At 41.8% G+C, this 24,804-nt stretch overlaps 2 protein-coding genes across 5 annotated transcripts in view; one reads left to right on the top strand and one right to left on the bottom strand.

The window, feature by feature from the left end:
• The window catches only part of MPP7 (membrane palmitoylated protein 7), a 745,631-nt gene extending 725,619 nt beyond the window's left edge, over nucleotides 1-20,012 (bottom strand). For 3 of the 4 annotated variants that reach the window (XM_029588634.1, XM_029588638.1, XM_029588636.1), the window contains exon 1: nucleotides 19,457-20,012. The gene's annotated coding sequence lies outside the window, so the exon portion shown is untranslated. Of the gene's footprint in view, nucleotides 1-15,329; nucleotides 15,406-19,456 lie in introns of all 4 variants that reach the window. The other variant, XM_029588635.1, reaches the window with a different exon arrangement.
• Nucleotides 20,013-20,126: 114 nt separating this feature from the next.
• WAC (WW domain containing adaptor with coiled-coil) overlaps nucleotides 20,127-24,804 on the top strand; it is a 317,083-nt gene continuing 312,405 nt past the window's right edge. The window contains exons 1-3 of the mRNA XM_029588633.1: nucleotides 20,127-20,310; nucleotides 20,505-20,538; nucleotides 21,911-22,103. Coding sequence (XP_029444493.1) covers nucleotides 20,270-20,310; nucleotides 20,505-20,538; nucleotides 21,911-22,103 — 268 coding nt within the window. The 5' untranslated portion in view covers nucleotides 20,127-20,269. The remainder of the gene's footprint in view (nucleotides 20,311-20,504; nucleotides 20,539-21,910; nucleotides 22,104-24,804) is intronic.

The following is a 24,804-nucleotide window of genomic DNA, read 5'->3' as shown; positions in this document are numbered from 1 at the left end:
GTGGCACCCCTCGTGGCTAGTGCTCCAGGTGGCTTCTTGATGTACTGGGTCACCTATGCACTGTTTATACCATTTCAGAGTAGAAAATTAAAGAAAACCACTTATCTGATGATATTTATGGTTGTGATTTCTGAACATTTGCATTCTAAGCTTTTGATCAAATGGAGGCAAGATTTCCAAGTTGAGTTCCAACATTTAGATCCCAAGCATTGGTATGGATGCCGTTCCCTTAATCCCTGCTTGGCCTTCTGGTTGGCTTTAGTGGCAAGGGTCAGCAACTCTCTTACTCTAACCAAAATAATTGTTAATCAGCCTCCTCAACAGTCAGCCAGCTCGCCATTAAAAAAAAATCCAATTACCAGAGGTATTCCTTCAACTGCTTTTATTTTTGTGCTTCATATGTCCAATTTCAGAAAAAAAAAAACCATAACTTTATTCTTCAGGCAGAAATGCAATTCTCCAATAACGAATCACAATCTACACTCCTGGGTTTGAAAACAAACAGTTGCAACTCCCACAAGTAAGCTATAAGACTCAGGCTAATTAGGTTTTACAAGATAGCAATTCTAATTCTGCTAGTACTACTCCTAGGTAATTCCACAGTCCTTATACAGTCTGGGATTCTGGATAGCAAGTGGTTTCCTTTCTTCAGCTATGAAAGTTCAGTTTCACAGAGACAATTAGCTTTCAACTAGGGGAAGTCCCCATTCTGTATGGTTCACTCTCAACCTGTGGTTTCAATTATATGGTCAATAGATGAGTTTCACATCTCTATAAATCTAATTCATTGATTTACCAATCAGTACCAACTTACTCTTATGCAGATCCAAAGCCTGGCTAATCATTTACCCGGAGTTTTTAGCTCTATAAAACTCATTCTTTATTAAAAGTCTTTTCTCTTGTGTAGTTCCTAGATACAGTTTACTGAGGAGAATTCTATTTCTGTGCAGGTTTGAAAGTACTACTGGATGATAAAGGATAATTTCACACTGCTGCCATTACATGCATTCCTCCAATTTTATTGGGTACATCCAAGTCCACTGGCGCAGCAGCAGTAGCTGTACACTCTTGAACAAAACAAAACAAACTAACAAAAATCAAAACAGGGTGTAGTATTTCCAGTTCCTGTATTATCTGTCCCTCTTGTCTGGCTTCCTCAGGCCCCTCTGTAAAACTTCTCTTTTCACCTTCCCCAAGGATTAACAATTCAAATTCTTCTTTTTCACAGTAGGCATAGAAAAAAAAATTCAATTAGCTTTGCAGTTGAGTTGATAAGTAAATCTTGTCTTCGGGTCCTCCTCATCCTCAGTGCCTTCATCCATGATTAACAAAAGGCCAAGTCTGCTTCCTGGGTCCTTCCTCCTCCCCCAACTCCATCTTTCTCCTTCATGTCTAGTTGCTCCAAGCTGCTTTCTTACTGCCTCCTCCATGGCTAGCTGTTCCAAGCCACCACCTCCTCAGCCTCTGCTCTACTCAAGCCTCTTATAGCCCTCCCCCAAGTCTGAGAGATGTTAAACCAATTCAATTAGTCCTGTGCCAGGTGTGATGGCCTCTAGCCCAAAAACCTATGCAGAGGCACTATGGGAAATAACTACTTTTGCTTTTCTCTTATTACCTAATCCTGCACTAGGGGTTTAACCGGGGATTCCTGCACAGAGACTAAGCCACAAACTGATGCATCACCACAGAGGAATGAGCGCTCCCTCCCTCAGGAACGGTATGGTTCTAGAACTCTTCACTGTCTGACCTCCATCGATGCCGAACTATCGGTTAAACAACATGGAACTCCTGGCCGGGTAGAACTAAGGTTAGTCCCCAGGCTCAGTGGCCTACATAGATCACCCAAGGACTGCACTCAGTCAGCCCTGCCAGCACCGGACAAAAAGGTACAAAAACAGACAGAGCAAGGAGAGGACACAGAAACTAAACTGCAGGTGCAGAATATATATTACATATATATATATTTTAAAAAGGAAGAAACAGACTCTGCACAGTGACTAAGGCCTGCCATGCAGCTGGCAGACAGAGGAAAAAGGAAAAAAAAGAGAAAGAAAAGAAAAGTACTGTAACGTAAAGAAAAAAGCTGCAGCTTAGCACTTACAAAGACTGTGAGGAAGAAAGCAAAGCTGAATATCGTGAGCACACATCTCCGTGAAAAAAAAAAAAAAAAAAAAAAGAGACTGAGGAATTCTGCCTAGGGGCAGAGTGATGACTACAGCTGCACATGCTCAGTAGGGCATGTTTGAAAGTTCTAGAATCTTTGAGATCAAAGTTTTGTACTGGGCTCCATCTGATGATGTCACCCACGTGTAAAGACTACAATCCTGCTTGTTTTAGGAGAATGTGAATTTAGACCAAGACAATAATGCTTATTTCCACTAGATGGCAGTGACAAATTACGTTAGATCTAAGACACCATTAGCACAGCAGTAGAAAATCAATTTCTGATATACATTGCGAAATTATTTTATACATGAACAAGATTTTTCTGAAATGATTGTTTAATGAATCATACTAATTAACAAACATTTCAATCTGAAAGAGAGCTATAGTATTAATGTATAAAGTTTTGTGCTAGATAGCGTAAACAATGTACCTTGGAAAACTGAAGGCACAAATCAAATCTGCACCTATGACTGGAAGTACTCATCATCATCATTTGTGTCATACTTTTCCAACTAACAAGAGCTTAAACTGTGTTACATGTTGGGATGCATCAAATGTACATACGTCTGGAGGTAATCTCTGAAATCAAGTGCAAATCCTGTGATGTTGGTAACTTATACAATAGTTTTTCATTTCTTTTTGATGCATAGCTTGTAGTAAGTATATGCTAGGGTCAATGTATGCTACAGCTGTAATGTTTTGTGCACCTTTTTTCATTTATTGGATACAAATGTCACCTCAAAAGATATTTTTTACTCATCTTTCAGAATATTTTTATATTTATCATCTCACTGTTGTATTCTCCTTCTGGGTAACAGTGTGTTGGTCAGACACTGACAAAATCTAGTACATTTCTATTGCAATTCTCCTGTTCATTCCATATTTCTGCTGCACTAAATGACTACCACCAATCACTGTATGCTCTTTGCCTCACAGGAGTACCCATATTTTTCTCTTCCATCTTGTCCTGGTAAAATTAAAAAGCCTCACAGAATACGACTCAGCTTTTTAACATAATTTTGCTTTTGGAGTACAGCATTTCTTTTTTTGCTCTGACAATTTTCTTAAGCCAGTGGTTCTCAACCTTTTTCCCATCATGACATGCCTGAGGGACAACACTGCTCATTACAATCCATAGAGGAAATTAAAAAAAAAAAAAAAAGAGGCCTAGTATTACTTTTATTGTTAAGAATGACAAAAGGGAAAGGCAAGTACTCTCTCTGAACAGAAATTGCATAAATAGTAAACCTCCCATAGCAAAACAGCACCAACTTCCATCACTCAAACAGTAAGCACCTTACCTAAGAAAAGGCAACACTGAAAATATTACACTGGACTTTAACACACCAGTACTCCACCTATTAGGAAAACAGAACAAGTCAGGCTGCTATAGAGCCCTACACAGAAAACTACACGCCGGCAGAAAACCTCACCTGAATCACATGTGCCTACCCTCACCTAACAAAGAATAAAGAGACCATAAAGCATAAATAGAAACAAGCAGACAAAAACTGAATTGGAAACCGCAACAAGCCAGAGACTCTGTATGCAGTGCAACAAAGGAAAAAGAGAAACATCACCAGTCCTCATAAACAAAGCAAGAAATGTAAAGTCAATGGCAGTAAAACCATACTACTAAAACAGATTATTTGAAAACTACTGATGAATGAATCCAATAATTAAAAAAAAAACTCATCTAACATTTTCCAGACCCCAAAAAAATATTTCAAAACAGCAGACACAAAGACCCAATAATTAAAAATTATAACGATTAAAAAAAAAAAAAAAATGCTCTGCTTTCCATACCTGGGAACGTTGGATTTGCAAGTGCTCTGATACTGTTGTAAATTAGCAGGGGGGAAAGGGGGTTTACTTACAACTTTCTCCTCTCTCTCACACAGGCTCTCAATCACACATTTACATACATGCTGTCTCCCACACATACTCGCTCGCTCACTCACCCTCTTCTCCACTCACAGAAAAACAACTGGCAGCACTAGCAGCCTCCTCCTCTTCCAGCCACTGCGAACTCAAATAAGGAGACCCATCGGCTCCAGGAGCTGATGTGACTCCTCTTTTTGCTCTAGGTCGCCATGCTCTTCTCCTTTGGGCCGATGCTGCACTCACCTGTAACTTAGCATGGTCAGTTCTTCCCACGTACGCGGCCGTTGCCCACCGCTTCCTCTTCCGGCCTGCAGGGGCAGGAAGAAGAGACCATGCTGCTAGTGCCGCTGACTCCAGCACCCCTGGCCAGTTCTGCCCAGGCCGTCAGCTCCCCTGCCGCGTTCTGCCCAGGCTGTCAGCATTTCAAGCCCGGGCGGAGAAAGAGTTTGCGTATCACTGGGGCAGGGAAGTGTGGCGACACACCTGCATGTGCATGGTGACACACTGGTTGAGAACTGCTGCCTTAAGCCATGCTTCATCAAGTCAGGAAAGAAAACAGTGTACTTTCACTGGGTTTAAATAAATCTTAGGTAGAGCTGTTTCTTCATCAACTTGATGAAGACAGGATAAATCTTGAAAAGTAGTCACAGATTCATTTAGTCCAATGTTAGTGCTGCACATCCAAGTGAACTAACATGGCAACCACAATTCTTTGCTTTGCTACGCTCCAATTATAAAATCATTTTTATAGGAAACCTAAAAACTGTAGATTCTATAGGGGGACGGGAATTCAGACTGTATCTGTACCGCTTGTGTTAAGATAAAAATGCAATGAATAATTAACACCAATCTGGTAAATACTATGGGACTGATGCAATAAAGTACACCCAGCCTAGCGCACAAGTTTACGCCCAATTTGGATGCGCTACACTAGCGCCCAATGCAAGAAGGAGATTAGCGCATCCAAAACGCGCCTAAACAAATGTATAGCCGTAGTGCCCATCCCATGTAAACTACTTGTAGATGAGGAAATTAGCTATTACACCCGATGCAGGAAAGTGCTGGGCACCACAATGCACACTTTTTAACACAGCAAATTTAACTCGAGCCCTGGAGGAGGAGTAAAGTCAATTCATGAGTCAAGGGATCATGAGAAATAAAAAAAGAAACAATATTTTCTGTGTTATGATTACACTTTAACTTACTGCTTACGGTGGAGAAAAACGCCATTTCTAATTCATCTAGCTACTTTGTTAGCTTTGTAAAACGCTTTCAGGCCGATGCAATATCATACACGTAAAAATCTTGCATCCAAAGTAGACGCACGTTTTTTTTTTTAACGCAAGTACATCCACCTCTCCTGGGTACTCGATGCAACATGCAAAGGAGCTGCCGCGCTAAAAGGGACACGTAATGGATAATTTGTGCATCCCTAGCGCTCTGCATCAGGTGCCCAGGAGACGTGGCTACGCGTCCACAACAGCCTGGCCAGAGCTTGCACCCCCCCCCACCCCCAGCAGGGCTGCTCCCGACTGGTCTCAAAACAGATATAGTTGCGATGGAGAAGTTACAGAGAAGGGCAACCAAAATGATAAAGGGGATGGAACAGCTCCCCTATGAGGAAAGGCTGAAGAGGTTAGGGCTGTTCAGCTTGGAGAAGAGACGGCTGAGGGGGGATATGATAGAGGTGTTTAAAATCATGAGAGTTCTAGAACGGGTAGATGTGAATCGGTTATTTACTCTTTCAGATAATAGAAAGACTAGGGGGCATTCCATGAAGTTAGCATGTGGCACATTTAAAACTAATCAGAGAAAGTTCTTTTTCACTCAATGCACAATTAAACTCTGGAATTTGTTGCCAGGGGATGTGGTTAGTGCAGTTACTGTAGCTGAGTTTAGAAAAGGATTGGATAAGTTCTTGGAGGAGAAATCCATTACCTGCTACTAATCAAGATGACTTAGAAAATAGCTACTGCTATTACCAGCATCAGTAGGATGAGATAGACTTAGTTTTTGGGTACTTATAGCTTGGATTGGCCACTGTTGGAAACAGGATTCTGGGCTTGATGGACCAAGGTCTGACCCAGTATGGCATATCTTATGTTCTTATGGTGGTGCCTCGGGTGGACTTGATTGCTCTGAATGCAAACTCCAAGGCTCAGTGATTCTTCAGCTGTAGACTGGAGGATTTGCTAATGTTGCACCAATTTTTTTAAATCAGATCCAGGGATGATCCAGGAAACTACATACGAGTTAGTCTGACATCTGTCCCAGGCAAAAGGGTAGAAACGGTCAAAGAACAAAATTGCTGAACATATAGATAGGCATAGTTTAGTGGGAGAAAGCCAAAATCGATTTAGCCAAAGGAAGCCTTGTCTCACTTGATACATTTTTTTTGAGAGAGTAAACAAACATGTGGGTAAAGGTAAGCCAGCTGATATAGTGCATCTGGATTTCCAGAAAGCATTTCACAAAGTCCCTCATGAGAGAAGAAATGTTAAAAAGTCATGGTATAAGGGGCAGTGTCCTATTATAGACTGAGAACTGGTTAAAAGATAGAAAACAAAAGTGTAGGACTAATTGGTAAATTTTCCCAATGGAGAAAAGTGAATAGTGAGTGCCTCAGATATCTATTCTGGGACCACTGCTTTTTAATATATTTATAAACAACCTGGAAATAGGAACAATGAGTGAGGTGATCAAATTTGCTGATGACACCAAATTATTCAGAGTTGTTAAATCACGAGGGTTGTAAGAAATTGCAAGACCTTGCAAAACTAGAAATCTGGGCATGCAAATGGCAAATGAAATTTCATGTGACAAGTGCAAAGTGACGCATTTAGAGAAGTGTAGCCCAAATTATCGCTACACAATGCAAGATTCCACATTAGGAGCCACCACTCAGGAAAGGGATCTAGGCTTTATTGATAATACACAGAAATCTTCTGCTCAGTGTGCAGCAACAGCCAAGAAAGTAAAGGCAATGCTAGGAATTATTAGGAAAGGAATGGAGAATAAAACAGGGAATATCATAATGCCTCTGTATCGTTCCATGGTGCGACCTCATCTTGAATATTGTGGGCAGTTCTGGTCACCACATCTCAAAAAAGGTACAGCAGAATTAGAAAAGCTGCAAAAAAGGGGCAACCAAAATAGAGAATAGAGAGCAGAAGTGTGAACAGGTGAGAGTGAGGGGGCAGAGACTGTGGTGTGGATCTGCTGTGGGTGGGGGAAAGTGATTGGTGGGATAAGCTGGGATGGGGAGAAGAATGACTGGTGGAACTTTGTGTGCTTCCATAGTTTTTATTTTGGTCACATGACGCTTCCCCATGTCAACATTACCTGCTCCTCTCTGGATATTTAAATGCAGATTGGACAGTCAAGCTCATGTCCCACTGGGTATTTTTGCTGGGGGTGCTGTAATTTGTATTTGGTCCAGCTCCCCCAATCATCTTCAAAAGTTGGCTCCTAGGCCTGCACTGAATGGATTTCTTCCTTCTCCTACACTTGTATTTAGTGGGAGCTGGAATACAGGTGTGGGGAGATCTGCTCATGGTGAGGAACTGAGGGAACAGAATAAAGGGAGAAGCACTCCAGGCATGGTAACGAGCTGAGGGTAGGGAAGAAGGAATCCACAGGCAGTGAGGAGTGGAGAGAGCAGGAGCATCTGCAGCATGAGAAGCTGGGACAAGCGGTCAATGAGACCAGGTTAAAAGACATCAGAAGCTGGAGACAGTGAAGCAGACAGCATCAGAAGGAGTGTCAGGAGGAAGCCCCAAGGTGAGACTCCTCTCTGCATGACAACAGGATCAAATTAAGGCTGAAACCCAAGGAAGCATTGCTGAAGCTGGGGGTAACCCACAAATGTAATGTTTACCTCATCGTCCAGTGCCAGAGGAGCCATGGAGATAATGAGGTGAAATTTTCAGACAATAACTGGGAACAAAACCAGCAGCAAGTATCTGAATGCTGTGTGAATGAACGCCTTGCTCTCTCTCTCTCTCTCTGGCCTTATATACTAAAGCTGGTAGTGTGCGGGATCCACTGGAGCTTTCAGCTCTGACATAATCCTGTCCGTTAACGCCTCATTTTTTATTTGACTCCGCAGTTTCCGCCTGCTCCATAATTCTCAGCTCAGTCAGAACCAAGGCTGCCATAAGCCATCATTCTTTCACAATTACATTGGGGATTTTTTTTCCTATCCTTTTAAATCCCCTTTCCCCCCAGTGTGTGCAGTCAGGTCTCAATCAGGCCACTGCTGGTGACCCTTAAAACAATGACCACAACTTCCCGGAGACCTTCCACCCGGCAGTGCACATCACAACCACTGAACCATCAGGCCAGCCCTGTGTCAGTTAATTTCAAAAAGGTTCTGGAACACTGCTCCATTGTGATGGGTCCATGTGCGTCTCTGCACCAGCTCTCCGTTTTAAAACTTGGGAGAGAGGCTGGTGGGGTTCTCTTTTGGCCATACGAGTCCTCTCCATGTCCACACTGTCTTCTCTGCAGAGGTTAGTGTGTGCTGCACAACATTTTTCTTAATGTAGGTGTGCCTTGGGCTTCAAAAAGAAATATTTCTGTAGAGGTAGGAGGCAGTCCCAGTCAGCAGTGGCGCCTCCAGGCCTCCAAAGGTTGCAGTGGATTCTCCCGTCGGGCCCCGGCTCGTGGCAGGCACCATTTTTAGACATTCAGGTAAAACTGGAATTTTCCACCCCTGAATATTTGGGTGCTTCAACCATAACTATTTAAATATAAAGCACTGAATAAATCACAACACACATATTGAAATCTATGGACATATTTAAAAATTGGATACTCAACTGTCACCATAAATACTTTATAGTGAAAATGTTTACTTGCAGTTAGCACTCTCTAATAGAAACATCACAGCAGAAAAAGACCACGTGATGCATCTAATCCTCCCATCCATACAACTGCTCATCTCCACAATGTCTGCCACTCCTTCAGAGATCACCTGTGCTTATCCTATGCTTTCTTGAATTCAGATATCGACTTTGTCTTTAACACCTTCTCAGGAAGGCTGTTTGATGCATCCATCATTCTTGTAAACAAATATTTCCTTAGCCAACTCCTGAGTCAATCCCTTTCACCCTCATCCCATGACCCCTCATTCTAGAGAATCCTTTCCATTGAAATAGGCCTGCATCTTGTGCACTGTTACCTTGGAGGAATTTAAATGTCTCATATCTCACTCATCCTGTCTTTCCTCTAGGGCAGCGCTTCTCAACCGGTGTGTCGCAACACACCAGTTTGTCGCCAAACACCGGCAGGTGTGTTGCATCTCCCGGTCTCACACTGCCCCATTGTACTTTCCTTATCCCTTTTTCCAGCCCCCGCGGGCCAATTGGAAGCCCCCTTCATTCTGTCTGCCCCCACGCAGGCCAATCGGAAGCCTCCTCCCTTCTACCTGCCAGTGGGAGTAGGAAGAAGGGAGGAAGCCTTTGATTGGCTGGTGAGGCAGGCATCGCATAGCCCGGGGGTGGGGGTGGGAAGAATGGCAGTGTCGAACCCCGATGAAGCAAGGCCGCCACGCGTGCCCATCCCCATGGCGGTGAAGAGAAAAACCTGACCCCGACGCAGCAAGGCCGCACGGGAATCCATCCCCCGTGGCGGGGAAGAGGAAAACCCGACCCCGACAAAGGCCACCATGGGAGCCCATCCCCGTGGCGGCGAAGAGGAAACCTGACCCCGACCGAGGCCACCATGAGAGCCCATCCCCGTGGCGGCGAAAAAAGAAGACCCGCCAGAGTAAAGCCACAGCGGAACTGGAGCCCATCCCTGCAGTGAAGGAAGAAGACGTTTTCGGTGAGAGTTTGTGTGTGTGTGTGTGTGTGTGTCTGTGTGTGAATGGGTGCCTGGGTGAGAGCTTGTGTGTCTATGTGTGAATGAGTGCCTGGGTGAGAGTTTGTGTTTGGGGGGTGTGAATCAGTGCCTGGGTGAGAGCTGGTGTGAATGGGTGCGAGAGCATTTGTGTGTGATCGAGAGCTTGTATATAAGAAAGCATGAGTGTGATTGAGAGAGAGACTGGTCAGGAAGATGACTGGTGTGAGAGAGATCGAAACTGGTCGTGGGATCTAATTGGGGGTGTGTGTGTGTGCGTGTCTGATTGTGGGCGCTAAGGAAGAGGACTGTGAGGACAGAGCTTCAGCAGCCCTTGCTGCTTCTGGTGAGTGCTATTGGCCTGGAAGGGAAAGGAGTAAAAGAGTTGCTGGAGGGGGTAAATAAAGGTGGCTTTTTAAATGTATTTTTCTTGATTGTCTGCCATTTTAATTATTGGGTATTATGCAATGTCTGCTGTTTTGAAATATTTTATTGATATTTGACATGTTTTAATAATTTTTATTTTAATTGTTGGATATTATTCTGTTCAGAAGCTTTTTTGTAACATTTTTAGTATAGATTTACAATTATTTCTGTGTGGGGCTCTATAGCAGCTTGGCTTATTCTGTTTTCCCAATAGGAAATGTATTAGTGTTTAGGGCCTGGTTTAATAATTGTATTTCTTAGCTAGGGTTGTTACTGTTTTGAGTGTGTTCCATAATACAGGTGTAACTTTGTGCGGGTTAGTTTGTGTGCATTATTGCAAATCCTGAGAGTCTGTTAGGTGCTATATTTCTCTTTCCATTTCTCCAGGTTCGCGCTGCATGCAGAGTGGCTTTTTTGGTTTTCCATTCCAGTTTCTGTCTCCATATTTATAATTTGTGGTTTTTCTGTACTTGGTGAAGGTCAGTTCTGGGTGTGTGACCGAGGTGAGGTATTTTACTAGCATGTAGGCATTTGTATCAATCTTATTTGTGTGTTTTCTCAATAGGATATGCATTAGTGGTAAATTACTATCTTTTCATAATGAAGGCCATTGTGCCTGGTAGTAAAGGAAGTTTGTTTTGCTTTTACTGAGATGTCAACAGAACCAGAATATCTTTTTTGTATGGCGAGTTGTACAGGGTAATGCCCTAGATCTGCTCTGCACTCATTGCTGGGGGTTGAGGGGATTCCTGTGGATGCAGAGTGCATGTTTACATTTAGCCCCATGACAGTCACACATGTTCAGTATGTCACGCATGAGAGAACCATCTGTCAGGTGTGTCCCGGCCAAAAAAAAGGTTGAGAACCACTGCTCTAGGGCAGTGGTCCCCAACCCTGTCCTGGGGGCCCACCAGCCAGTCGGGTTTTCAAAATATCCACAATGAATATGCATGAGAGAAAATTTGCATGCACTGCCTCCATAACATGCAAATTTTCTCTCATGCATATTCATTGTGGATATCCTGAATACCAGACTGGCTGGTGGGCCACCAGGACAGGGTTGAGGACCACTGCTCTAGGGTATACATGTTTAGATATTTTAGTGTGTCCCCATATGCTTTACAATGAAAATCGATGACCATTTTAGTAGTCATACACTAAATTGACTCCATCCAATTTATATCCTATAAAGGTGCAGTATCCAGAATTGTACACAGTATTCCAAATGAGATCTCAGCAAGGACTTATACACGGGCTATATCACCTCCATTTTTCTGCTGATCATTTTACTCCTTATGTACCTTGAGCATTTTTCTGGCTTTTGTTGTCACCTTGTTCAACTGTTTGGCTACCTTATAGGTCAGGTATTATCACCCCAGATCTCGCTCTTGTTTCATGCACAGAATTTCACCCCTATACTGTACCGCTCCCTTGAGTTTTTGCAGCCCAAACGCAAATGCATGACTCTACATTTTTTTTTAGCATTACCTTACTCTGGCCATAAAGGGGAAGCATTTGTAGGCCCTTGCCAGTAGCTGCCTGCCAAAGCAAGTGAACAAGGACCCCATTCTTTCACCCTCTTCATATATATATATATATATATATATATATATATATATATATATATATATATATATATATATATATATATATATATATCTTTTGTATACCCATCCTCAAGGTAATTCCCTTTCTTAGGAGAGAAGGATGAGCAAAGAGGAACACAGGGTGAGAAAGAGAGACAGATACCTAGGCCCCTGTATTTTGGATGTGCCCTGGACTGGTCTAGCAGGACTCAAGTAAAGAAAATTATCAGATATGAAAATGTTACCTTCCTTTTCACCTGTTAGACCAATCCATTACGTTTGTGAGATACAAAAGCTACTCCCTAGGCCAAGCGGGTGGAAGACAAGGTGACCTTAAGAACCCCAGACCTAATGGCCCTCTTCCTTTACCTGTACATTCAGCCTATAGTGTTTAGAACATGAGTGCAGAAATGACCATGCAGCAGCCAAGCAGAATTCTCCTGGGGAGCCCATTGATGCCTCTACCCAGGAAGATGCCTGTGGATAAGTGCAAGGTGATGCATATAGGGAAAAATAACCCATGCTATAATTACACAATGTTGGGTTCCATATTAGGTGCTACAACCCAAGAAAGAGATCTAGGTGTCATAGTGGATAACACATTGAAATCGTCGGTACAGTGCGCTGCGGCAGTCAAAAAAGCAAACAGAATGTTGGGAATTATTAGAAAGGGAATGGTGAATAAAACGGAAAATGTCATAATGCCTCTGTATCGCTCCATGGTGAGACCGCACCTTGAATACTGTGTACAATTCTGGTCACCGCATCTCAAAAAAGATATAATTGCGATGGAGAAGGTACAGAGAAGGGCGACCAAAATGATAAGGGGAATGGAACAACTCCCCTATGAGGAAAGACTAAAGAGGTTAGGACTTTTCAGCTTGGAGAAGAGACAACTGAGGGGGGATATGATAGAGGTGTTTAAAATCATGAGAGGTCTAGAATGGGTAGATGTGAATCAGTTATTTACTCTTTCGGATAGTAGAAAGACTAGGGGGCACTCCATGAAGTTAGCATGGGGCACATTTAAAACTAATCGGAGAAAGTTCTTTTTTACTCAACGCACAATTAAACTCTAGAATTTGTTGCCAGAGGATGTGGTTAGTGCAGTTAGTATAGCTGTGTTTAAAAAAGGATTGGATAAGTTCTTGGAGGAGAAGTCCATTACCTGCTATTAAGTTCACTTAGAGAATAGCCACTGCCATTAGCAATGGTTACATGGAATAGACTTAGTTTTTGAGTACTTGCCAGGTTCTTATGGCCTGGATTGGCCACTGTTGGAAACAGGATGCTGGGCTTGATGGACCCTTGGTCTGACCCAGTATGGCATTTTCTTATGTTCTTACAGAGTGTGCAGGAAGAACCCCTGGCACTTGTCTGCCATTCAGTATGTAAGCCAAAGAGATGGCTTCTTTGATCCACCTCTCTTTTGTGGCTTTGGAAAGTGCTTCTTCTTTTTGTGGTCCTCCAATCACCATGAAAAATCTATCCAAACAGCCTTCATCTACTGGATAGTGCATATCCAGTAGATGAAGGCTGTCAGTCTTCCTCTTACATTCCTGGCTCTTGAATGCTGGCGGACACACCACCTGATTCAGGTGAAATGGAGAGACCACCTTCAGAAGGAATGAGGGCACCAATTTGAAGGTTTCCGAGTAAAACAAGATGACTAAGTAGGGCTCCCTGCATCCCTGATATATATCATATGCCTGGCAGAACAGGTTGCTACCAGAAAGAAGTTTTTAATGGGAGATCCTTGATGGAAGCTTGCCTCAAGGGTTCAAATGGTGTTTCCATTAAGGCTTTGAGTACCAGATTAAGATTCCAATGAGGAAAGATTGGTCTGAAGGGTGGCCAGATATGCTTCACCCTTTGCAGAAAGCGTACCATGTCCAAGTGTGTTGCTACCTGCAACCCCCGTCAATGTGGCCCCTGTAGCACGATATGGCTATCATCTGCAACCTCTAAGAAAGCATTGAAAAGGTCAGCCAACGGAACTGCCAGAATTTCTCCAAGTTCCCTTAAAACCCTTGGATGTATCCAATCCTGTCCCCATCTGAAGCTTGGTTCTCGCTATCAGTGCCAACTTAATCTTGATAGCCATCCTGGTGTCCCACCAGTGATGCTTCAGCTGATCCACTGTTCTGGTTGTCACTGACAGGCTATCGACATCCTTGCCGATGCCCTCCCAGATCTTCCTCTTGATCTCTGAGGATGGCTTCTGACCAAATAGCGCACTGTGCTTCTCACAGATCCCCTGCACGAGAAAGACCTTTTCTTCCTCGGTGAAGTGAACATCACTTTGACAAAGTTTCTCCTCCGTTTGTTGGCTGCTGGCTCCTGCCTGCTCATCGCTCCCGGATGACTGATGTAGGTCCCTACTTTTCTCATCAATACTCCCACTCCTTGTTCCCTTCCCCTCTCTGACATCTCCGCCTGCCTTTTCTTCCCCAATCTGCACCCTCTTCCTGCTCCTCTCTCTGCCCACCTGCCTGCTCTTGCTCTCTATCTGCCCCCTCTCCTCCTCAAGCATGTCAGTTTCCTCCCACCCCATCTCCCCTCCCTGGCTACATTCCACCGACCCAGGCCCCACACGTCTATCCTCTCTGTCACCACTCACCCACATGGCATGCTTATCCACTCCCTCACTCTCACACCTTTTGTCACACTCCACTTCCTCCACAGCCAAGAACACCCGCTCTTCTCATTCAGAAAGCTAAAACACAAACGTGGACAGTATCAAGGACAGATAATCACAGACCAACAATCAAATATTTTACAAAGGTTCACTCAAGAACACAAATAAAAGCAAAAGGATGGGAAACAGCAAAAAGACATCAATCAGCAATCGCAATTAAACCATCCCAACTCCTACACCTAGAACACCTTCGAAGCTTATTCCAGAGTTCACCTACCACCACCCAGCAGTGACAAAATGGTCCCGGAAGAAGCTGCCTTTTATTTCCCAGAAAGGAGGAAATTTCAACAGGTCACAGCTAATGTAATAGAAGAATCTCATTCCTGAAGTCTTGACTCTGCATGCTTTCCCAAATTATTTCTTTCTACATAAGAGAAGTTAACTTTGGGAACGGGTCTTTTTCTGGGTCACATATAGCACTGAAGCTCCTCCTGGGTCATGAGGCAATAGCTTTTTCGTTAATATCTACAACTTATTTGTTGAAATTTATTTTTATTTATTCATGTGAATCAACATGAATGCATAGGTTATACTGATAAACATTCTCTTTTATTCACCAATATTTAAAAAAATAATAATTTTCTGTGAGTTACAGGAAAACTAGTTCTATGTTGTGTTCATTTATGTTTTTTATGCTTAACCATTGTTTTATAATTTAAATTGTTTGCATATGGTACTTTGATTTTACTAATTTTATTGATATTTGTGTTAATATTGCTTGCACTTACTTTTATGCTGTTTCATTCAACTGTCAGCAAAGAGACTTTGGAACAGCAGATTGTAAAATATCCTAAATAAACAAACCTATATAAAAAGAAAAGCCCATTATGAAAGTACTGTTTGGAGCAGTGGTATTAAAAAGAAACCTAAAATTGTGATTCCCCTAATAGTAGAAGAGTGTGCAGGAAAAAGAAACCTAAAAAAAAAAAAAAAAAGGTAAACCATGAAAATGATGCCACTACCTATTTGGCTGAGCAGTTGATCACATACATTTCACATCACTTGTGGTCACAAGAGGGTCATTACCTGATAAATCACACCACCAAAAAAGTCTTTAATTCAGCTATACCCTGAAACTGCCACTTTTTGTATGCGGTTCCAAATTGGTAGAATAAGTTACACAGACTCTGTGCTTATCAACTGACGTTATGTCTTTTAGATATTCTTTAAACAGCCTATTTACTGTTTGATGTTCATTGATATATTTGATTTTATGTCTTGTGCATTTACTTCTATTACATGGTAACTACTCACTCACCCCTTCCCCCTATCATTGAAATACCTTTTATGATTCACTTATTGCAATACTACTACTTTATATTTCTTGGTAAATGTCATCTTTTGTTCACTTGAATTGACATGAAAAAGAGAGTATTAGCTCTCGAAAGCTAGTCAAATGTATTTAGTCCAATGAAAATACGTAACCACATATATATATATTTTTTTTAATTTTTATTTTATTTAGTAACCTTTATTTCTATGAAATCTTGGAAGGGCAATATAAATATTGAAATAAATAAACGTCCTAAAAGTGACAGTTCACTTGTTATCCACAAGATGTCATTGCATTCAGCTCAGAACAGTGCAGTCCAAGGACATTAGCATTCAAAGCAAGTGGGGGAGAGATCGGCACTTAAAAATATGCTTTTAAAACGGTTGGATAGATACATTGGATAGATACATATGTAATAACATCCACAAAGCAAATCTTTTACATTAGCAAGCCATTTCTAGCAAGCTAAGATCCAAAACTGAACTAATTATATGCAAAATTCAGGCAAATGCAGTTTCATGTTAGTGAATGTAGCATGGGCACCCTGTTAGTTCACTGTTTTATAACCTTTAGTTCTAAATATAATAATGAAAAGAACTCAAGTATTCTTCATATAATACAGCTGAACCCAGATCTCTAGTGGAGACCCAGGCACTAGCTACTTTACTAGTAAAAGTACAAAACAGCTCAATTAAAGCAGCAAAGCACAATATATAAATTACAATGATAGTTCTTTCACACATATAGGGCCAATTGTATTAAAATGTTTTTCCCATTTTGTATCTATGAAAAAAAAATAAATTTGTACATCTGGCCCTAAGTTTTACACTGCAACTGGTGAACCATTTCAGCTGTGATTTCAAAAGCTCAAGTGAAGATCTTTATGAAATGAGGTACAAAGACTAGGGATACTCTGGAACATAAGGATACAAGTGTTTTATTGTAGTTTTTATTTATAAAGATTTGTCTTGATGATTCTCATGTTTATTTTGTTTTTGTAATTGCTGTGGCTTACTGTGTCACCTCTTATGTTTTTATCCATTTAACACTTTCTTTTTTAGTTGCTACATTTGTATTTTTTGTTTTGTTTTGCTTTTAAGACTATAAACCACCTTGGATAATTCTGAATGGAAAGATGGAACAGAAGTTTGAAATTAAATTGAAATAAACAAAGTTACTTTTAAGTGAGAAGATTAAATTCTGACCAGAATGGAAGGATTAAACAGTTTCATGTCCCAGAAGTGGTTAGGTAGAAATGTATGAAACCCCCCCTTACCACCATATACAAGTTATCAAACTCAGCTAAAAGGCTAAGGAACAGTCCTCCACTTACAGATCAGACTTTACCTGTGATCTTAGCCAAAATGAGGCAGAAGATAATATACAAGACTACACAGGTCCCTTCAAGAATGCACCATGGCAACAAATGCACTATAAATGCCAAATTATATTGTTTTTGCATAAAGTAAGCCTCCAGTGGATGAAACAACACCTCAGGAGTGGTTAACATTTGTTTAACCTTACTGGTGTATGAAGTCACAGAATAATAATAGTTTAGATTATTACTCAGTTCAGGTCCACTCATTTGTCTCACAATGTTTTCAATGGAATTTTTTTCAACTTTTCTGCCTTGAGACAATAAATCAAAACATGGCTACTTTATTTTCATTTTGTTTGCACAATGCCAGAATTCAGTACTCTGATGGAAATAAATACAAATGGAGCTCCCTGATCCACTTCTTCTCCTGACTCAGAGGCACATGGGGGAGCTGAAGGACTATTCCACAACCCATTGAGGTTCCCAGGGTTCTCCTGACAAAGGAGATGAGGGAAAGGCAAGCTTACAGGGTCCTTAAGATTTGGATTTCTTCAGTGCCTCACTACACAAATCACTCAGCCACCCAAGGTTGGTGTTGCTCCAAAATAAAGTCTACTGAGATACTTGGTAGCTGGATAGCTTGGCACATTTTGCCAGTGCAATCCATATAGAAATCAAAAAAACAAAATAGCAATAGGAACAATCACTGGATCAGCAGCATTCAGGGATTTCTTCTTTTCCCAGCTCCATAACAGGGTACACTACAGAGATGCTCACAACCCTAGAAAGTGCCCCGAGTAAGGTTTGCAGATTTTCTCCTCCAGATAAGAAACGTGTTAAGTTCTCCTGTAGGAAGGTGAATGCTCCCCTCTCTCACAGAGGGTTCCTCCTGTAAGAATCCTTCAAAATAACATCAAAACTGTGGTCCTCAGCTGCCACTTCTTGGTGTTGAAAATCCTGGGTCAAATTCACAAGTCTGGCATCCTTTCTCTACTGCAGAATGAAATTCCACTTCTTGTTTTAGACACCACAGTATTTCCCTCTACCTAGAGATCACTTCTGGGTTCTTCCTCACTCATGATCCTTCTGAATGCAAAGCTCCTTCTCCCTTCTATAAGGCCTGCGAGTTCTAACCCTGAGCCTCAGCCACCTTCCCTTGGAGAAGAACAAAGAAGGAAAGAAGGAACAAACGAAAGGACCCACTAAGCACCTCTTTTACATAGGCTTCGCTCTCTGAAGCAAGACATCTCCTATTGCGGTGCATCTACAAACCATATATGAAGACTCAATAAGTAAATGACTGTTTTGAGACACCCTTACATAAATATTAATTTAAACTGAACAATCTGAAATCACTAAGGGCCCTATTTACTGTTACACGTTTGGGTTCCTCTTCCCTTCCTGCCGAGGCTATGGGTTCAGTGGCGGCATATAACAAAGGAAGATTCACATAGGAAGGGTCCAACTCACTTAACAAGCAGGGATGCTGCAGGCTAATCACAGTCTTGGTTCTCCTCTGTCTCCAAAACATAGAACACTTTGGTTTCACCACAACCCTGGGGATACTGACTCGGTCAAACTGCTTGTGGCTGCTCCACAGCACACTAGCTGACTTATGCCACTGACAAGCCCTACCTGAGTATAGCTGCCCCTTCTTGTCCTGTTGCTGCTGGACTTCTCTGCCTCTTCCCCCCTCCCAATACTAGATGCATGGACTTCTCCTCTACAGAGTCCAAACCATCCTCCTACAGAGCTTCAGGGTCTCCTGTCTCCAACACTGACAGTTCCTAACTGTCTTTAAATACACCATAAACAATGAAGTAACTTTACTGATCACTCTCAGTTTCTTGCATTTCTCTCTCTCTCGCCTGGTGAAATTCCCCGTCTTCACCCTCCCTGTAGGTCCCCCTCCCTCGGCTGTCTCTCCTCTTGCCCTGTATCTGCATACACCCACAGGCAGGGAGTTCGAGGGCAGATTATAGAAGCTAGGAGCCTTAGGCAGAGGAGGGGTGGAACCGCCAGCAGTAGCAGCAGTGACTGCAAAGTAGCAACAGCATATCTGCTACTGGCCAGGTTTACATTACTAAGAAGCAGATAAGGCTTCAGTCATATTTGACTTACTTCTTTATTCTTTTTCTATAGCGACATTCATGACCCGTCATATCACAAAAGTGGAAAGCGCTAATTAAAACTAATGTTTGGAAACACTTTATTTTATCGCTTATAATTTCTACAACGGATGTACAGAAATTGTTTCTACTTACAAAACAAATTTTCGATGAAGTCCCGGGCGACGCCTCCTCCTTGCCTTCTCGCAGCTCTGACAGCCCGGGGTCCGCCGGAGCCCGGAGAAAACCACGCGCTCCCCCGGATCAGGGCTCTTCTCCCTGCTACTCAGCCTCTCGCCATACAAAGAAAACCTCCTCTTTACTTGTCTGTAGCAAGCTCGCTTCCCACCTCCTACCGTCCGTCAGTCTAACCTAGCGTACCTCAATGGCGAATAAGGAATCCTGTTCCAGCAGGCTGCTCCTCACGCTCTCTTCCCTCGCAACACGATACAACTAGTACTCTGCTCGCTGTCGGCAACCAGCACAGCTCAAGTTCTAACACAGGAGCGTCACCGCCCCGTTCCCGCGCACGCACCGTCTCCTGCTCGGAGCAAGTCCGGGTCCTGCAGTCGGCATCCGGAGCGCGGCTCGAGCCGAAGCTTGCCGAAATCTGCAGCTCAGGACCCCGGATGTGCGGAGGAGCGGCGTCGGTCGGCCAGCTGACTGCGCTGTCAGGCGGCGCGAGGGCAAGGAGGGGGGCGTGGGCGTGAGCGTGCCCCCGGCGCTCCCTACGCTCTCGGCGCGCAGGCGGACGTGCTCGCTCCCGCCGGCTTGCCTGGCTCTGTCGGCTGCTGTTGTGCAGTTGGCTGTGTGTGCGGGTGGGAGATGGACTGTGAGCGCTCGTCTCACTAGTCAGCCTCAGTCCCCCAAACTCCTCTCACAATCCTGCTGAAAAAAGCCCGTGCCTCGCCCCCGCTTCCCCCCCCCCCCCTCACGGCCACCCCACACACACACTCACTCACGGCATTGATGGTAATGTATGCAAGGAAACAACCGAGACTCAGTGATGGGTAAAAGCCGTGATTACATTTTATTTCATTTCCTTCCTCTCTCGGTTCGCTCCGTCTCGTTGACAAATCCGCCATTTTTGTTGGAAACCAAAATAAGTGTCGGAGGCGGCGGGCATCTGCGGCGGAGGGGCGTTGTGCGCGGGGCTTTTCCCGGTGTCCTAATCTCTCTCTCTCTTTATGTTTTTGTTTTCCAGCTGTCACGACCGCAGGGACTCCCAGCCCTACCAGGTAGAGTAACGGCGGGGCGGAGCGGGCCGGGCCCAGGCTTCAGGAGCCGCTGCAGGCCTCAGTGCCGCAACCTCCGCAGGAGCCGGCCTGGCCGCGGCCTGCTCTCCGCTCGCCCTCCGTCGCCTTCTATAACGCTGCACAACTCTTCCTATTGCTACGAGGAGTATTTTTTTTTCTTTTGACATTTGATAGTATATCTTAAGGCTGCATTTCTCGCAAGGCCTAGTATTATGATCTAATTTCAAGTTCAGCTTTATTTTCTTCAGAATCTGCTTACCCCTAAAGAACATATTGTTAACGTTTTTAAAACTAGTTAACATAAGTTTTAAATGGGATTAGTTATGAAACGTTAACATAAAAATCTAGAGTTCTAGTTTGGTTGTCTTCAGAGTTCTGATATGTTCGTCCCACTTTTACAAATTAGGAAATTATCGTTAAAATCCACCCCCCCCCCCCCCCTCCTTTACTCTGAAAGTAAGGAACTCTTAGAGGACTGTAAGATCTATAGTGAGAAATGTTTTAAAGCATATATTAATGAAACTACATGCATTTTGTTTTTGGAAACAAACGGCTTTCAGAGGGAGCTAGGAATGCAGAACCATAAAAAGAGTTCATCTTCTAAAGCCAAGTATTTACAAATTCATGATGGTAGAGCTAATGCATGGGTAAATGGAAAGAACTGTGCACTAAACTAGTTGCAGTACTTTGAAATGTAAACATTTGGATTAAGAGGTAAACATTAAATATATAATTAATATGAACTTGTTAATTTTAAATAGCTTTTAGAAGGGCTTAGATGGGTCTATAGTTCCAGATGTATATATATTTACTTTTAATATTGTTTCCTGCAGACTGCAATTAATTGATTGTGTGATCTGCTTGCTCTGTCCAAGGGAATTCATTGCCTTTCACTGTACAGGCCATTGTTTGTATTCTTTTAACTACTACTTAATATTTCTATAGCACTAAATGACAAACACAGTGCTATTCCTATTTTAAACAACTGCAAAATTGGAGGAATGCAGTCCCAATTTACTGTTTGATACAAAGATGGTTAACACTGCAACAATATGGTGAATTAAATAAATAAGACAATCAAGATAAACATTTAACATTAGTACCTTATTTTAAATGAAAGTCACATTTACATTTTTTTGCAGTAGGAATTTGAGAGTATTACGTCTGTCTGCTTCTTTCAGGGCAGAAGATTTATGTATGGTAATCTGACTAGATTTATTGTACATTATCAATTTTGTGTAGCAAGTGTGGAAATTTGCTCATTTACAATCTTGACAACTTGTAGATAGGCTACAGAAGAAATGTTTGGCTTCTAGATGTTACAGCATATTAAATGTTAATCTCTCTTTTGCAGACTCTTAAATACTCATCAAAGAGTCATCCCAGTGCTGGTGACCACCGACATGACAAGATGCGGGACGCTGCAGATCCTTCTCCACCAAATAAAATGCGCCGATCTGATAGTCCTGAAAACAAATATGGTGACAGCATGGGACACAGTAAAACCAAGAATGTGCATACTCACAGAGTTAGAGAGAGGGATGGTGGTAAGTTGTATTTTTTTTTAAGTATTGAGACATTTTTTAATTTTATTATAATATTAAATGAAAAAGTTCATTGACCACAGGCAAACAAAGCTAAAATTGATAGATTATGGTCAGGAGACTTTTACCTCTAAACAAAAGCTGAATATTACGTGCTAGTCAGTTTGTGTAGATGGAATGAACTGTGTTAGCAGAGGAACTGTAGTTCCCCCTCTCAGGTTGTAATTCAATGTACTGTATATTAAATCTTTTTTTGAATTATATCTGTCATAGTGTAACAATACGTTATTTCATATTCTTTAGTTCTCAGCATAGTTAATCTCAGAGTAGCTATGTAGTTAGATCAAAATATGAACTCTCATATTGCTTCCTCTTTTTGTTCCTATTTTTTATAGCATTGAGAATATCACTATACATGATAAACATTAGATCAACACAGGCCTGCAGTAAATGAATAACACCAGTAAAAATGAGGAAGGTATAGAAAACAAAACCGAGGAAGATCTTTTCCACAAAATATTCAGAAAGGCTAAGGATTGGAGCAATTGTGGGAATTGTGAGTTGGTAGAGCATAGAAGAGGTGGTGGGTTTCAAGGAAGTCTGTGGAATTCTTCTGTAAAGTACTTCTTCAGGTGGAAAGAAGGGAGCATGACTTAATGAAAGAACGTGAGGCAGAAGATGGGGAAATGTTAGTGGGTGAGAGAGGGATTAGAGAAGACCAGCTTGCTTGGTAGAGGGTTTAATAACTGGTGAGATTTTTAGACATAGGGCAAGGACTTGAAAGAGATGCTAGAATTTAATGAGGGGAATGAGGAATTTCTAAAGATAATGGCTTTTGGGAAAGGAAAATTATTTTTCTATGTTGAATGGGTTGTTGAAAGCTGGAGAGAATATAGTTAAGTTGGTCAACATGAAGGATACATTTTCAGAAGGATAGCCGTGTTAGTATTGATGTAGCAAAAATGACAAGAGTCGGGTGGCACCTTATAGACTAACCAGTTTATTGAAGCATGAGCTTTCAAGGACAGAGTCCACGTCAGAAGCATGAAGTGATTATACAGGTTCCTGCTTCAATAAATTAGTCACGAAAGAGAAGAGTACCGATTTAAGAACTTTCCTGAGGAGAGAAAGATCATTTTTTTTATGGGGACTATCTTTTTCCTGAAAATGTTTTGACTGTTTTTATAGATTCTGAATATATTGCCATATGCAAGAAAGAGAAAAAGTGGCAAGACAGGAGTTGAATGTTCCTAAGCCAGTAGGCCTTGCCTGGTAATCTGGTTGTGGGGAAGACAGTGAGAGAGGTATGCAGAAGTGGGACAAGAAGAGCTCATATTTAATGTTTGAGATGGCAGAGGGGCATCCATGTAGAGACATCAAAGAGTAACCCTATAGGGATATGTCTGAGTGTTTTCAATGAAGAGGCATTATTTGAACCAGAAAGACTAGATGAGATCATACAAAAGGCCTGTGTAAGAGTGAAAAGAAAAGGTTCTTGAACCAAACCCTGGGAAATCCTATTGACAGAAGATAAAGATGAGAATCCAACAAGGGAAACATTAAAGGAATACATGAAGAGGTCCCCAGGCTGGCCAAAGGCAGCTGAGAAATTGAAAAGGATGAGGATAGAGAAATTTTGCTATTCCGTGTTTCTTTATTATTCTAACTTTGTGTATTTTATTGTTTTTAACTTCTGGGCATAAAAGGCATGCAAGTTTTATAATGGCCACAAGCTTTTTAAAGATATAAACAAAACAAAAAGTCCACATTAATTTGTTTGTCATGTATCACTGTAATACCAACTTCCAGTTCCGAAAGGTTGACAGTGCAGCCTTCTCAATTCATAATGGTGGACAAGGAGCTATTAAAAATTGTAAATAATATCTCAGGTGTGAAATGTAATTAGAACTAAAATCATTAAGGTCCTTTTTTTAACTTTGAGTATTTGATAGTATTGCAGTTGTAGTAATATTTTTAGATTATAAAGTTCTTCTTTCAGTGGATATTAGTTTTAAACTCTTCTTTAACAAAGATTTTTTTTCTCATTCCTCTACACATACTTCATCAAACTTTTGAGAAATCTGGAAGAGCTGGCATATGATGTAAGCTGATTGTTACCCACATGGATGGACCTTATGTAGAAGCCAAAAGATATGGTGCAAACATATTTCCAAATTTAATCTCATTAGTGGCTAACAATTTTTTATGTGCTATAAATAGACCATCTGCTGTTATGTTAGTAAACTATTGCACTTATACGGTGATCGTCTCAGTGATTCCTCAGAATTCTCAGATGTTTAACTGCTGAGTACTAGGTACCCCAAGAAAAAAGGAAATTGCATATAAGTGCTGAGCAAATCTTTAATATTATTTAGCGTTCAGTGCCAAACACAGAAAAGTGCTCATTCTAAAAATGTTCAGAGTCATGAGCATCGATTTGCAAACATGCTTTTTCTGTAAATTTTGCTTACCCTTTTTTCTCTTTTCAACAGTTTGAGGTTGTTTAATTTTTACAGTTTTTTAATGTAGCAAAGTATGCATGAATGTCTAACATTCAGAATATGAATAAGATTATTGATGTTGTATTGCTGATATGACCTCGACAGATCAAGCTTTACAAGACTACAGCCTTCCAAAAGAATTTGGGAGTAACTTACTTTTGCATCTGAGTCCACCAAGTTCATTGTTTCTCTTCTGTGAGGGC

This window comes from Rhinatrema bivittatum, chromosome 2 (assembly GCF_901001135.1).
Source record: "Rhinatrema bivittatum chromosome 2, aRhiBiv1.1, whole genome shotgun sequence".
Taxonomy (NCBI): domain Eukaryota; kingdom Metazoa; phylum Chordata; class Amphibia; order Gymnophiona; family Rhinatrematidae; genus Rhinatrema; species Rhinatrema bivittatum.
This window is presented reverse-complemented; position numbering and strand designations above follow the sequence as displayed.